Raw genomic sequence first — 14,587 nt, 5'->3', positions numbered from 1 at the left:
AAAAAAATAATTAAATATTATATTTAATTTTTAATCAACTTATGGTTCGTATAATACAATATTTTTTTCTTCAGAATTATATTCATAATTTAACATATAAAAAGAATTCTGTTCTGAATTTTGTCACAAATTATAGAATATGTAAAGAGAACTTAAAGGGATACTATAGTTTTTATTTCTCAAGACCGTCTCTCAATTTTTTCAAACACAATAAAATCAGAAAGAACTTCACCGAAAAACCTCAGACTTTTTGCCGGCGTGTTTTTCGCATTACTCTTCTGCAATTCCTTTTCGTGTACGAAAAAGGAATTCCAGCTATGTGTAAGGATGAGTAAATTCCGAGCAATAACTGCTGCCTGTTCACTCAACTCTTTGCCCAGAAGTAATGCCAGAAGCAACGCAGACACCCTTAACGCACCCCTTTAGACGTTTGTGCCATAAGTTCGAAGAATGTGCAGAACGTGGTGATACGGCTAGCTGAAGAGTTCTGTAAACAGCACGATGCTTGACGGAAGCGGAACTGACTGATGTCAGAAGAGTGGTGAGAATTAAAAAGTTATTGCAAGCTTCAAGAGAAAGAGGAAATAAAATAAAGGACATAAAGGTATAAAGCGGATTTCAAGAAACCCATCCGCTAACTGCTGCGAGAAAGCAGATCCTAAAAGAACAATCCATTAACGTAAACAGAGAAAACTTTACAGTTGAAAAGTAAAATTGTAAAATCGTCTGCTTTATTTACAAAATGTAATTCGTTCTATTGCGCAACGGTAGGCGCTTGTTTTCACCACCAAGTTCGCGAAATTCGGCCTGCAAAGAGAATAAAAACATTTTCACTCGAATGTCTTGTTCCTTCCTTTAATAATTTACACAAATTGAACATGACCGTCTCTCACCCTATATAAGTTTCTGTATAAATTACGCTCCATAACTCCCAAAAACTCGAGGGAAAGCAAGACGTAGAGGGAAAAGGTCACTCATTAAAAAACTATATATCCCGATGCTCTCGCGGTACGATGAAAGGGTAAATTTCATAAAACTCGCTTTCTCTTCGGGCTCTTACTTCATCCGAACTGCCGGTGGCAACTCCGAATGAATTTTACATGAATCCGTTTCCCCTACGGGCCGCGCGCTCGCGCGCGCGCACGCGGTAAGGTTAATAGCCGCAAAAAGAACTTTGCCGCTCGACCGGCTCGTTAAAAGGAAAAGCACAGTTCGCCACGATACACCGTCGTCCACTTCATCTCGCCTCTCATTTGTCCTTTAGTTTTACTCCGGTCCTTGGCCGCTCTCGAGTTCCAATCTGTTTCGCGGGTGAGAGACGATCTCTTGTGTATCCTGCAACCTACTCGTACATCCGCTTGATATGAGGCAGCGGTTCGGTTTTCATCGTGAAAGGAGCGGATAAAAGGCTTCTAAATTTCCGTCAGGTGATAGGTCCTCTTGAGGACGACCGAGTATCTTTGAGACAGCCTTCATTTGTGTTCCTCCATCACTGTTACTCGACCACTCTTTTTAACCATTCTTCCGGTATCCTTGTAACGGTGAATGAAGGTAATTTCTACTGGCGAGTTTCTCTCTCTCTCTCTCTCTCTCTCTCTCTCTCTCTCTCTCTCTCCTTTTCTTACTTTAGATATGAAAATGAAACTTCTTATCCACATTCAGACAATTCTGGTAGCTATCTCTTCCGAAAAGTTTTGATATTGATCTAAATCTTGATAGCAGCTAACAATAGCAATGTAGGAAAATAAATGACTCATGGAAAACTTCGATAACTTTTATATTTTCTAATTTTAGGAAACTTATTCATACAATTTCATTATCTATTTTTTATCTCTTTTTATTTGTAAAAATCCCGAAGCTTATTGTAAGTTATTATTTAATTCTGTAAATGTTTCATTCATTTAAGATGTCAATTAATATTCAACAATCGTATGATTCAAAAATTCGGGATAAAAATGCGCGATAGACAAAAATGGATGACCGGCCAACTACGAATTTGAAAGCTCGATAATAAAACTTGGCAAAGTTACTTCGTTGCGTGAAAACTTTTTGCGAAAGTAGACTTGATGAATTCGGTTGGTTCAATTCCAGCACGAGCAGACGGACCGACCCGATCAAGACTGCTTCTTAATATTGCACACCCTCTATGAGACGGTTTTCGTGAGTATTCAACAACTGTACTACTTCACACAGAGATATTGGCGCAGCACGCTTGGCTGATTTGTGTCTATTTTATTACACCTCGCTGAGTCGCCCCAATCCTCGCGGGCATCGATTGACGTCCCCAATTTACAAAGCCATTCGGAAATATCCGTTTGTCTCTCGTTGTTCCGCATAAACGAATGACTGTTCGCATCGCAGCTTTTTATAGTTAAGCGCATCGTTAACTTTCTTTTCGAGTTATTTCGTAAAATAAACAATGTGCTTTGTTATTAAAATCGACAAATATAAAAATATCTACTATTCGTTTACGAATAACACAAGAAGAAAAGTTCTTAAAAATAGAAAATAACGTATAAAATATTTTGAGCACGATAAAATGTAAAACGTTTTTACATTTTACTAATAAACCTGCATGTTTTTTTTTTCTCTAATTGTAGTCCAGTATTTTAGTCTTGTTCTGAAAATAAAAAGTGCTCGAACGTCACATCTTTGCTGCATTATTAATTAAGTAAGCGAATAATATGGAGCCTGTATCGGGAAAGAAACACATAAACTAATGTAGGTGTTTGTTTTGGGATTAATTGTTCTGAATAAAAAGCGCCAATTACCCTTGCAAAATATGAAAAATAACAAATGTCGCGATGGCAGCGGAGAGAGAGAGAGACGAGCAAAAAGAACGAGGAGGCTAGAGAGACTCCCGTAGTCGGCACTGTTTCGCATATAACGGGTGTCGAAGAGTAGCCGTTACTTGTCGCGGACTAACCAGGTCGAACTAATCCGGGGAATCCAGGGTACGGACCGATACCTCGATATTTAGAGTTATTGCCGGATCGCAGAAAGTTCCGTTCCAGGCTGGTAATCGATGTAACGCCGTCCGCTTTATTGCCTCGGTCCATTAACCACCGTTCGGTTTGTGTGTACACACCCCGGTGGTAACGCCGTAACGAGAAAACGGACGGCACACGCTGTGCAGATGGGACGGCGGGGGAATGTTAAATGTGTGGTGTCACAATTACCGCCATTGCGGACGTTTAAATTCCCACTGTCGGGTAACGGTCTTCGGATTATGCGCAAAGTAACAATTATATTAATTATTTTATTATAATATTCGGTACATTACAAATTTCACGTCGTTTAAGATAACCTATTAACCAATTAAATTGCAAAAAACGTAAAAACGTATCAAATACAAGCTCTCTAAACTAAACAAGATTTGATTTATTCGATCTTATTAAATCACCCAGTGACAGTCACTTATATTGTAATTAATTGCATGTGAGATCCGGATTTACATCCTACTTGTTTTAAGAAAGAAGAATATTTAAAAAACTGTTAAATTTGTATAGCTGTCTTGGATAATCTTCAATATCTGTGATACCATAAAATATAAAATTCAATAAAAGAATAAAAGAAAAGAAATTATGTGATAAAATTATTTTCTTAATAGTTTAATGAAACTCTTTTAATATATATTTTTGCTAAAAAAAAACAAAGTAGTAATTAATACAGATTGAGATTACAATAACGTCGAATTAAAAAAACTCGTTAATTATAAACACAGAAATAAACATTTTAATATTAACCCTAAAATAGAGTGTACGAGCTAATAGAGACTTCGTATGAAATTTCGATCGCTTGCTGTGTGAAGACGGAATGAGAAAAGAGGTTTAGGATGGGGGAAAAGAGAAGAGTTTAAAATGTCTTCACTATCGAGCGCTATGGCTGATCAAAATTGCTCACTTAGAGATTAAACGGCACGGAAACAAAATTTTGTTCCGCTGATACTATGTATTCGAGAGTTAAGTTTTATAAGAAGGTTGTGATATTACAAACGGCAAGATTAAATAACTATAAAAAATTATAAGAATTATTGAATTGACCAAAACAGCGTAATCAATCCTGAGATTAGTATAGTGATAGTTGATACCATATTCTTAGTAGAAGCATTACACAGATCTGAGTTGCATTCATAACATTCTGTGAGCACGTCCTTATTAATTTCACAGAAGTTTTCAATACCGCATGCATGAACATAATGGCCATTCGAATCTGAAAGAAAATGTTTTACTTTTAACTTACAATTTCTATACATATGCATGTACATAAATACTTTATTAAAGATTGTATTGTTTAATTAGTAAGAGACAAGGACTACATTCTTACGCATCTTTGAACGCTCATAAAATAATTAAAAAATACACAAATTTTTATAACCTATTCAAAAAGAAAATACAAAAGAACTTGAAATTAAAAAAAATGCGAATAAAGTTTTTTAACGTTGCGATAGCATATTGAAAAGTAAAAAATAAAGCTGAGTAAATATTGCAACATATTGAAAAACATTATTCGTATAAAGTATTTTAAACGTAGGATCCACAAATGTGTTATAAAAGTCATAAGTTTCTTTTTTTTAGATACTGACTGTTTGAAAATTTGACACATAAAGGGCAATTCCGCAGACAATTCATCTCTTTATATGATTCACCCTCGATCTTAACATAACATCTCCGGGCCATGCCTTAAAAGAGACATAAATGCCTTAAAAAAAAGATGTAGATCATAAACTAATTAAAATATTTTTACATTAATAGCCATGTTAAAATAAAATTGGGAAAGAAAAGAGATTATCTACGTTGAAGCTATATTAGTTAATTTTACAGTAAATTTTGATTATGTAATTGTTACAAACTTAATAATTTTATAGTTTATGATTTTTAATATTAATTCATTACATAGCAATTTATAGCACCTGTTAATTATAGCTAATATTCTCTATATTAATTTTATTAAATATACATCCAAAGCTGGTATTATTTGTCATCATTTTAATATTAAAATAACATTTTTGACATTTGACGTTTACTACCTGGAAAATTGTTAAAATGTAATTTTTAATTATATCTATAATTTATATTTAAAATATTTATATTTATTAAAAATTACAATAACAATTTAGACGTTACAATTTTTCACAATAATGATAACTGCAGCGTTAAAAGTTACTTTCAATTACTTTCAATTAGTTACTTTCAATTAGAAACAAGCAACTTATTCTACATTACTCGTTGAGAAAAGTAATTCATTAGTTGACTTGTTACATAACGAGAGAAAGTAACTCATTACTTTAACTTGTTAATAACAAAAAAATTGCAAGTTAATATTTTTTAATGAGTAACACATAATGGTAATAAATTGAGTGTCAAAAATAACTAGTTCAATCATAGCCTTATCATTATCACCTTGGAAGATTGTAACATTATTATCAAATTATAAATAAGTATTATAATAATGTAAATAGTAACGTTACTTATTGTAACTTGTTACTTCCCATCCTTGATTAAAATATGATATATGGTTGTAAAGTATAAAAATGACAGTACGGTAGTAAAAATTATTATAAATCATTTTTTTCTACATTTTAGTCATTATCATTATTAAATTTGTTAACGATCGAATAAGTTGCCAAAAATTTACAGTACTTACTTGAATGAAGAATAGAGAGTACGACCACCAAAAATATTATAACGGAAAAGCGATTTTGCTCTTGCATTTTTTTTGTAGCTTTGTTAATATCTTGATCTATCACTAATAAAAATTGAACGTATAATGACAGTTATTATCTCAGTGTTCGCATATAAACCTGTGATAAACTTTCAAGGTTGTTATTATCGATATATTATCAGTAACGGAAGGAGAAGAAATCAGAGAGAAATTAGATTATTAAATACGATGTCTCTTATGGACATCTTTATAACAAAATCAAGATGTCAAAATTACTTCAAGCTGTAAAATTACTTTCTTATTAAATACGGATTTTTAACAAACAAATAAATAAAATATAACGTTTATAATACACGATAGATTATGTGATAAAATTATGTTGATTTTATTTATAAATGTTTTTTTTAAATATAAAAAATAAAAAAAATTTAGTAATATTTAAGATAAAGAAATTTACATAATTAAAATCGATTATTTGTCATTATTAGCTGATTGCTGATGTATGACACGTACACGTATCATGTATGCGACATATGATAGGGAAGGTAAAATCAACTATTGGGCAGGATGTGCTATAGAAATAATATATCCTACTTACTTTAAAAGAGAAAAATATTTTAAAAACTGTTATATTTATATAACTGCTTAGAGAATCTTCAGTATCTATGATATCATATTAAATATAAAATTTAATGACTAAAAGAAAAGAAATTATGTGATAAAATTATTTTCTTAATAGTTTAATGAAACTCTTTTAATATATATTTTTGCTAAAAAAAACAAAGTAGTAATTAATACAGATTGAGATTACAATAACGTCGAATTAAAAAAACTCATTAAATATAAAAACAGAAATAAACATTTTAATAACAATATTAACCCTAAAATACATTGTACAATTTAACAGAGACTTCGTATGAAATTTGGATCGCTTGCTGTGTGAAGACGGAATGAGAAAAGAGGTTTAGGATGGGAGAAGAGAGAAGAGTTTAAAGTGTCTCCACTATCGATCGCTATGGCTAATCAAAATTGCTCACTTAGAGATTAAACGACACGGAAGCAAAATTTTGTTCCGCCGATACAGTGTCTAATTCTAGAGTTAAGTTTTTGAAGAAGGTTGTGATATTACAAACGGCAAGATTAAATAACTATAAAAAATTATAAGAATTATTGAATTGACCAAAACAGCGTAATCAATCCTGAGGTTAGTATAGTGATAGTTGATACCATATTCTTAGTAGAAGCATTACACAGATCTGAGTTGCATTCATAACATTCTGTTAACTCTAACTTGTCCCTCGCTATTTCACAGAAGTTTTCAACACCGCATGCACGAAAATCATGGCCATAGAAATCTGAAAGAAGATGTTTTACTTTTAACTTACAATTTCTATAAATATGCATGTACATAAATACTCTATTAAAGGTTGTATTGTTTAATTAGTAAGAGACAAGGACCACATCCTTACGTATCTTTGAACGCTCATGAAATAATTAAAAAATACACAAATTTCTATAACCTATTCAAAAAGAAAATACAAAAGAACTTGAAATTAAAAAAAATGCGTATGACGTTTTTTAACGTTGCAACAGCATTAAAAAGTAAAAAATAGAGCTGAGTAAATATTGCAACATATTGAAAAACATTATTCGTATAAAGTATTTTAAACGTGGAATCCACAAATGTGTTATAAAAGTCATAAGTCTCTTTTATTTTAGATACTGACTGTTTGAAAATTTGACACATAAAGGGTAACCCCACGGACAATACATCTCTTCGTATGATTCACCCACGGTCGTACCATAACATCTCCGGGCCATGCCTTAAAAGAGACATAAATACTTTAAAAAAGATGTAGATCATAAAGTAATTAAAATATTTTTATATTAATGGCCATGTTAAAATAAAATTGGGAAAGAAAAGAGATTATCTACGTTGAAACTATATTAATTAATTTTACAGTAAATTTTGATTATGTAATTGTTACAAACTTAATAATTTTATAGTTTATGATTTTCAATATTGATTCATTACATAGCAATTTATAGCACCTGTTAATTATTGCTAATATTTTCTAGATTAATTTTATTAAATATACATCTAAAGCTGGCGTTATTTGTCATCATTTTAATATTAAAATAACATCTTTGACGACATTTAATAACGTTTACTACTTGGAAAATTGTTAAAATGTAATTTTTAATTATATCTATAATTTATATTTAAAATATTTATATTTATTAAAAATTACGATACCAATTTAGACGTTACAATTTTTCACAATGATAATAACTGCAGCGTTAAAAAACAGTCACTTTCAATTAGAAACAAGCAACTTATTCTACATTACTCATTGAGAAAAGTAATTCATTAGTTGACTTGTTACGTAACGAGTGAAAATAACTCATTACTTTAACTTATTAATAACGAGAAAATTACGAGTTAATATTTTTTAATGAGTAACACATAATGGTAATAAATTGAGTGTCAAAAATAACTAGTTCAATCATAGCCTTATCATTATCACCTTGGAAGATTGTAACATTATTATCAAATTATAAATAAGTATTATAATAGTAACGTTACATATTGTAAATTGTTCCTTCCAATCCTTGATTAAAATATGATATATGGTTGTATACTATCAAAATGACAGTACGGTAGCAAAAATTATTATAAATCAATTTTTTTTTACATTTTTGTCATTATCATTATTAAAATTGTTAACGATCGAATAAGTTGCCAGAAATTTACAGTACTTACTTGAATGAAGAATAGAGAGTACGAGCACCAAAAATATTATAACGGAAAAGCGATTTTGCTCTTGCATTTTTTTTTTGTAGCTTGGTTAATAGCTGATCTTGAATTATTACTAATAAAAATCGAACGTATAATGACAGTTATTATCTCAGCGTTCGTATATAAACCTGTGATAAACTTTCAAGATTTTAATCATCGATATATTATCAGTAACAAGAGAGCAGAGATTAGATTGTTAAATACGATGTCTCTTATGGACATTTTTATAACAAAATCAAGATGTAAAAATTACTTTAAGCTGTAAAATTATTTTCTTAACAAATACGGATTTTTAACAAACAAATAAATAAAATATAACGTTTATAATACACGATAGATTATGTGATAAAATTAAGGTAATTTTATTTATAAATGTTTTTTTTAATATAAAAAAGTAAAAAAATTTAGTAATATTTAAGTTAAAGAAATTTACATAATTAAAATTGATTAGGAATCGATTATTTGTCATTATTAGCTGATTGCTGATGTATGACACGTACACGTATCATGCATGCGACACATGATAGGGAAGGTAAAATCAACTATTGGGCCGGATGTGCTATAGAAATAATATATCCTACTTACTTTAAAAGAGAAAAATATTTTAAAAAGTGTTATATTTATATAACTGCTTAGAGAATCTTCAGTATCTATGATACCATATTAAACATAAAATTTAATGACTAAAAAAAAGAAATTATGTGATAAAATTATTTTCTTAATAGTTTAATGAAACTCTTTTAATATACATTTTTGCTCCAACATCCAATGTAGTAATTAATACAGATTGAGATTACAATAATGTCGAATTAAAAAAACTCATTAATTATAAAAACAGAAATAAACATTTTAATAACAATATTAATCCTAAAATACATTGTATGATTTAATAGAGACTTCGTATGAAATTTGGATCGCTTGCTGTGTGAAGACGGAATGAGAAAAGAGATTTTGGATGGAGGAAAAGAGAAGAGTTTAAAGTATCTCCACTATCGATCGCTATGGCTGATCAAAATTGCTCACTTAGAGATTAAACGGCACGGAAGCAAAATTTTGTTCCGCCGATACGGTGTATTCTAGAGTTAAGTTTTTTAAGAAGGTTGTGATATTACAAACGGCAAGATTAAATAACTATAAAAAATTATAAGAATTATTGAATTGACCAAAACAGCGTAATCAATCCTGAGGTTAGTATAGTGATAATTGATACCATATTTTTAGTAGACGCATTACACAGATCTGAGTTGCATTCATAACATTCTGTGATCACGTGCTTATAAATTTCACAAAAGTTTCCAATAGCGCATGCACGTATATTATCTGAAAGAAGATGTTTTACTTTTAACTTACAATTTCTACACTTATACATGTACATAAACACTCTATTAAAGGTTGTATTGTTTAATTAGTAAAAGACAAGGACCACATTCTTACGCATCTTTGAATGCTTCATGAAATACTTAAAAAATACATGAATTTCTATAACCTATTCAAAAAGAAAATACAAAAGAACTTGAAATTAGAAAGAATGCGAATAAAGTTTTTTAACGTTGCGATAGCATATTGTAAAATAGAGTTGAGTAAATATTGCAACATTTTGAAAAACATTATTTATATAAAGTATTTTAAACGTAGGATCCACAAATGTGTTATAAAAGTCATAAATCTCTTTCATTTTAGATACTGACCGCTTGTAACTTTGATACATAAAGGCATACCCATCGTACAATTCATCTCCTAATATGACCCATCCATGTTCGTACTATAACATCTCCGGGCCATACCTTAAAAGAGACATAAATGTCTTAAAAAAAGACGTAGATCAAAACTAATTAAAATATTTTTATATTAATGGCCATGTTAAAATAAAATTGGGAAAGAAAAGCGATTATCTACGTCAAAGCTATATTAACTAATTGCACAGTAAAGTAAATTTTGATTATGTAATTATTACAAACTTAATAATTCTATAGTTTACGGTTTTTAATATTAATTCATTATATAGCAATTTATAGCAGTTGTTAATTATTATTCATATTTTCTAAACTAATTTTATTACATATACAACATCCAAATAGCAAGCTGACGTTATTTGTCATTATTTTAATATCAAAATAACATCTTTGATGACATTTTGACGTTTACTACCTGGAAAATTGTTAAAATGTAATTTTTAATTATATCTACAATTTATATCTAAAATATTTATATTTATTAAAAATTATAATAACAATTTAGACGTTACAATTTTTCATAATAATGATAACTGCAGGGTTAAAGAATAGTCATTTTCAATCAGAAACAAGCAACTGATTCTACATTACTCATTGAGAAAAGTAATTTATTAGTTGACTCGTTACGTAACGAGCGAAAGTAATGCAAAAGTAACTCATTACTTTAACTTGTTAATAACGAAAATTACGAGTTAATATTTTTTAATGAGTAACACATAATGGTAATAAATTGAGTGTTAAAAATAACTAGTCCAACCACAGCCTTATCATTATTACCTTGGAAGATTGTAACATTATTATCAAATTATAAATAAGTATTATAATAATGTAAATAGTAACGTTACTTATTGTAACTTGTTACTTCCCATCCTTGATTAAAATATGATATATGGTTGTATAGTATCAAAATGACAGTACGGTAAATTATTATAAATCATTTTTTTCTACATTTTTGCCATTATCATTATTAAAATTGTTAACGATCGAATAAGTTGCCAAAAATTTACATCACTTACTTGAATGAAGAATAGAGAGTACGACCACCAAAAATATTATAACGGAAAAGCGATTTTGCCCTTGCATTTTTCCTGTAGCTTTGTTAATATCTGATTTTGAACTATCATTAATGAAAATCGAACGTATAGTGACATAGTTATTATCGCAGTGTTCGTATATAAACCTGTGATAAACTTTCAAGGTTTTAATAACCTATATATTATCAGTAACTACAGATCAGAGATTAGATTGTTAAATACGATGTCTCTTATGGACATCTTCATAACAAAATCAAAATGTAAAAATTACTTCAAACTGTAAAATTATTTTCTTAACAAATACGGATTTTTAACAAACAAATAAATAAAATATAACGCTTATAATACACGATAGATTATGTGATAAAATAAATGTTGAGTTTATTTATAAATGTATTTTTTAAATATAAAAAAGTAAAAAAAATTTGTAATATTTAAGATAAAGAAATTTACATAATTAAAATTGATTAGGAATCGATTATTTGTCATTATTAGCTGATTGCTGATGTATGACACGTACACGCACACGTACATGTATGCGACACATGATAGGGAAGGTAAAATCAACTATTGGGCCGGATATGCTATAGAAATAATGTACGATAGTTGCAGAACACTCGGTATAAATAACGGAAAATATCAGAGACAAAAGTGAATTCAACATGACGTTGTAGGGAACAAAAATACGGTTGAAATCGTGGAAAAAGAGAATTTTCGTATTTTTTTTTTACATGAATTAAAAAAGCACGTGGTAATGCAGTGTAAGTTTGCGTGCGGCGCGAGAGGATACAAAAATGTTGGAATGTTTGAAACGAATTACAAATACAATCGCTAGTGCAGAGGGAAAACTTTATGCGCGACAGTTCCGTTAGTTAAACATTTTGTAACGTTATCGCGTATCACCGCCTATCACGCGCATCATCGCGTATGATGCAATCTCTGTGCTGATAATTAAATAGTGCAATATCCGTTTTTTTCATAATCAAAGAAAAATTCTTGCGCTCGAGTTCCAAGGGAAGAATAGAGAAAAATATTTCCGCGTCTTTAACGTCGCCTTGCTATTTCTGTCAAATGAGCGGGGCGTTGAACAGAAGCGGGTGAACGCAAAATGACGGAGGTGGATTAGTAGCAGGGGCAGCCTGAGGTAATAAGGTGGGCCGCTCGCGATATTACGAACTAAGTAATTTATTTCCCTTCACTTGCAATCCTTATCGAAGTCGAGCTTATTTAAGCGGCCTTCATTCCAACAAAAGGCAAAGAGAGGCAAGAAGAGAGATAGCTTCTTGGCGCGCGAAAGTGGTTGGCCGATGGAGACAAGGGTGCTCGCCCAATCGCCGTCGTCCGCGTCCTTCGTCACTCTTCGTCGATCTATTTACCGACCGCTATTCGTTTAACCCACCTGAGTCGGGCCAACGCGAATCTACGACTGGGTTCACGATGACACGGTCGATTTAGTCCCACGGCTGACCGGCGCGTATCTCTTTTTCTCTCTCTCTTCAATTATGGCTAACTCTGTTTAGTTATAGCAATGTGATTACGCGGCTCCCTTCCTTTCGTACTTCGATAATAATCATCATCCCACAATCGCTGTTCCATTATTATCGGTATTCCCCTGTTGCACGGTGCTGTCTCTATGGTTTTCCCCCGGGGAGAGCTTATTTTCCTCGAACATATTTATTCCATCGAATGGAAGTCCAATACTGTTGATATATGTACACGTAGTTATTTCTGCGCCAATGCGTGAAATACGGCTCATTACTCAGTATACCTATCTATGCCATTATGTGTACAAGTTTGAAGTAGCGTCCGATTCTGAAAATCGTATCTTAGATTTGTTTGCGCGTCCGATTCTGAAAATCGTATCTTTAGATTTGCTTACGCTTTAAATTATGTTCCACGTATCGCTAACAATTACGCGCGCAACAATGAACGATTTATAACGAGATTACGATCAATTTAATATTTATGATATAATATGTTTTAATTAATAACGTCATTTTATTTAATATTCCATTAATAATTCTATTGATATACTAATTTGCATTGTGTGTTTCAACAGAAATAATCGATCTTTAGAGAAGTGTTTATAAACAGGCTTCGTTATGTCAAACGAGCATTTAGCAGTCTTCCAACAATTTTTCAACACTCTATATGTTATCTTTGTAATCCGCGATTAAGATATCACACGATCCTAAGACCGCACAAAGACCGCACAAAGCGCGCGCCGTATCTACTGTCTGACCATATCAGTACCGCTGCTACTTGCGCGTCACGTCTGATCGTGAGTGTCCACTATTCACTGCGACACCTCACGACTTATAATTTACAGCGCGTCGTAATCCATTAATCATGGCCATTACGTGACCGGGACTTATTTTCGCGTTTCCTCTCGTCGCAGAAACGGCGGACAATTAACAGGAAAACCGCTTACCCTTTAAGCAGCGCCGAGGAAACATTGCGGTTAATAGCGCGGAGATAAAGACGTCCAACTGATAGCTCTCTTACGTCGCGTGACCGACTGCTCCTTTCTCTTTCGTTTTGTCGCTCACTTTTTCTCCCCTTTCTTTGATTACGTTATGAGCACGTAAGTGTGTTTCATGTGGCGAGATACTTTTTATAGAAACGCAAAAAAGCCTCGTGCCAATTGTCACGCGAGCGACAATATTTGACGCAAGAGCGCTCCGAACGCTTCTAATACTTTCCGATTAATATTTTTCGCCGCCCGTCGTGAATACGACGTCTTTACGTCAGTAAAAGTACCGTGTCTGCATTAAGTTCGCAGAGAAACTGTCGCGCGAGAGATACGTACGCGCGTCTATGTATGTGTCGTGATCTTGGCACGTATATAGCGAATAAGAGTCACGACAGTTTACTGTTGCAACTACGAGGAAGTTGCGTGGCGACTGACGTAACCATGTAACTGTTACAACGCCAAAGTGACATACCCTCCGCGATCGTAACGCTACGATTTATCTCCGTTATTTTTCTACGGTGCTTTACTTTAGTTTCGACTCGTCTCTTCCTCTCTCGTGATACTTTACCGCGACGCGACGCGACACGCGTCCCGTGCAGAAAAATCTTTCAGTTCGCGTCGCGAGAAGTTATCTTATCACATTTAGGAAACTGTAACTGTAGTTAGAGGTACTGCTGACGTTCTATTTTACAGAACAGCTTACGTCTTCTAGGATTGTGTACCGGGGTTATCGCGCGCAGCACGAAGGAAAAGGATAATTGCTCGATGTGCGCCGGTGATACTCTGGTGAAGTATCCAGGACTACGGGGAAAATTTCTATTTACTGGCAAATAGCCAATAGCAAAGGCCAATATTAGCGCACGGTAAATATTGCCAACCCTCG

At 32.1% G+C, this 14,587-nt stretch overlaps 3 protein-coding genes across 3 annotated transcripts in view; 1 reads left to right on the top strand and 2 right to left on the bottom strand.

Moving 5' to 3' along the window:
* The window catches only part of LOC105196796 (bifunctional heparan sulfate N-deacetylase/N-sulfotransferase), a 317,002-nt gene that overhangs the window by 261,780 nt on the left and 40,635 nt on the right, over positions 1 to 14,587 (bottom strand). The gene's annotated exons all lie outside the window — the stretch shown is intronic.
* The window catches only part of LOC120358431, a 163,571-nt gene that overhangs the window by 145,470 nt on the left and 3,514 nt on the right, over positions 1 to 14,587 (top strand). The window lies entirely within an intron of this gene.
* On the bottom strand, positions 6,411 to 13,432 carry LOC113003854. The gene is made up of 3 exons (XM_026135129.2): positions 11,214 to 13,432; positions 7,392 to 7,487; positions 6,411 to 7,019 (listed from the first exon to the last, which is right to left on the bottom strand). Exons 1-3 carry the CDS (start codon positions 11,278 to 11,280, stop codon positions 6,832 to 6,834), a joined length of 351 nt encoding a protein of 116 aa, XP_025990914.2. The 5' UTR covers positions 11,281 to 13,432; the 3' UTR covers positions 6,411 to 6,831.

This window comes from Solenopsis invicta, chromosome 8 (genome assembly GCF_016802725.1).
Source record: "Solenopsis invicta isolate M01_SB chromosome 8, UNIL_Sinv_3.0, whole genome shotgun sequence".
Classification (NCBI taxonomy): Eukaryota; Metazoa; Arthropoda; class Insecta; order Hymenoptera; family Formicidae; genus Solenopsis; species Solenopsis invicta.
Note: the sequence above shows the minus strand (reverse complement) of the source record. Positions and strands in the feature narration are given on the sequence as shown.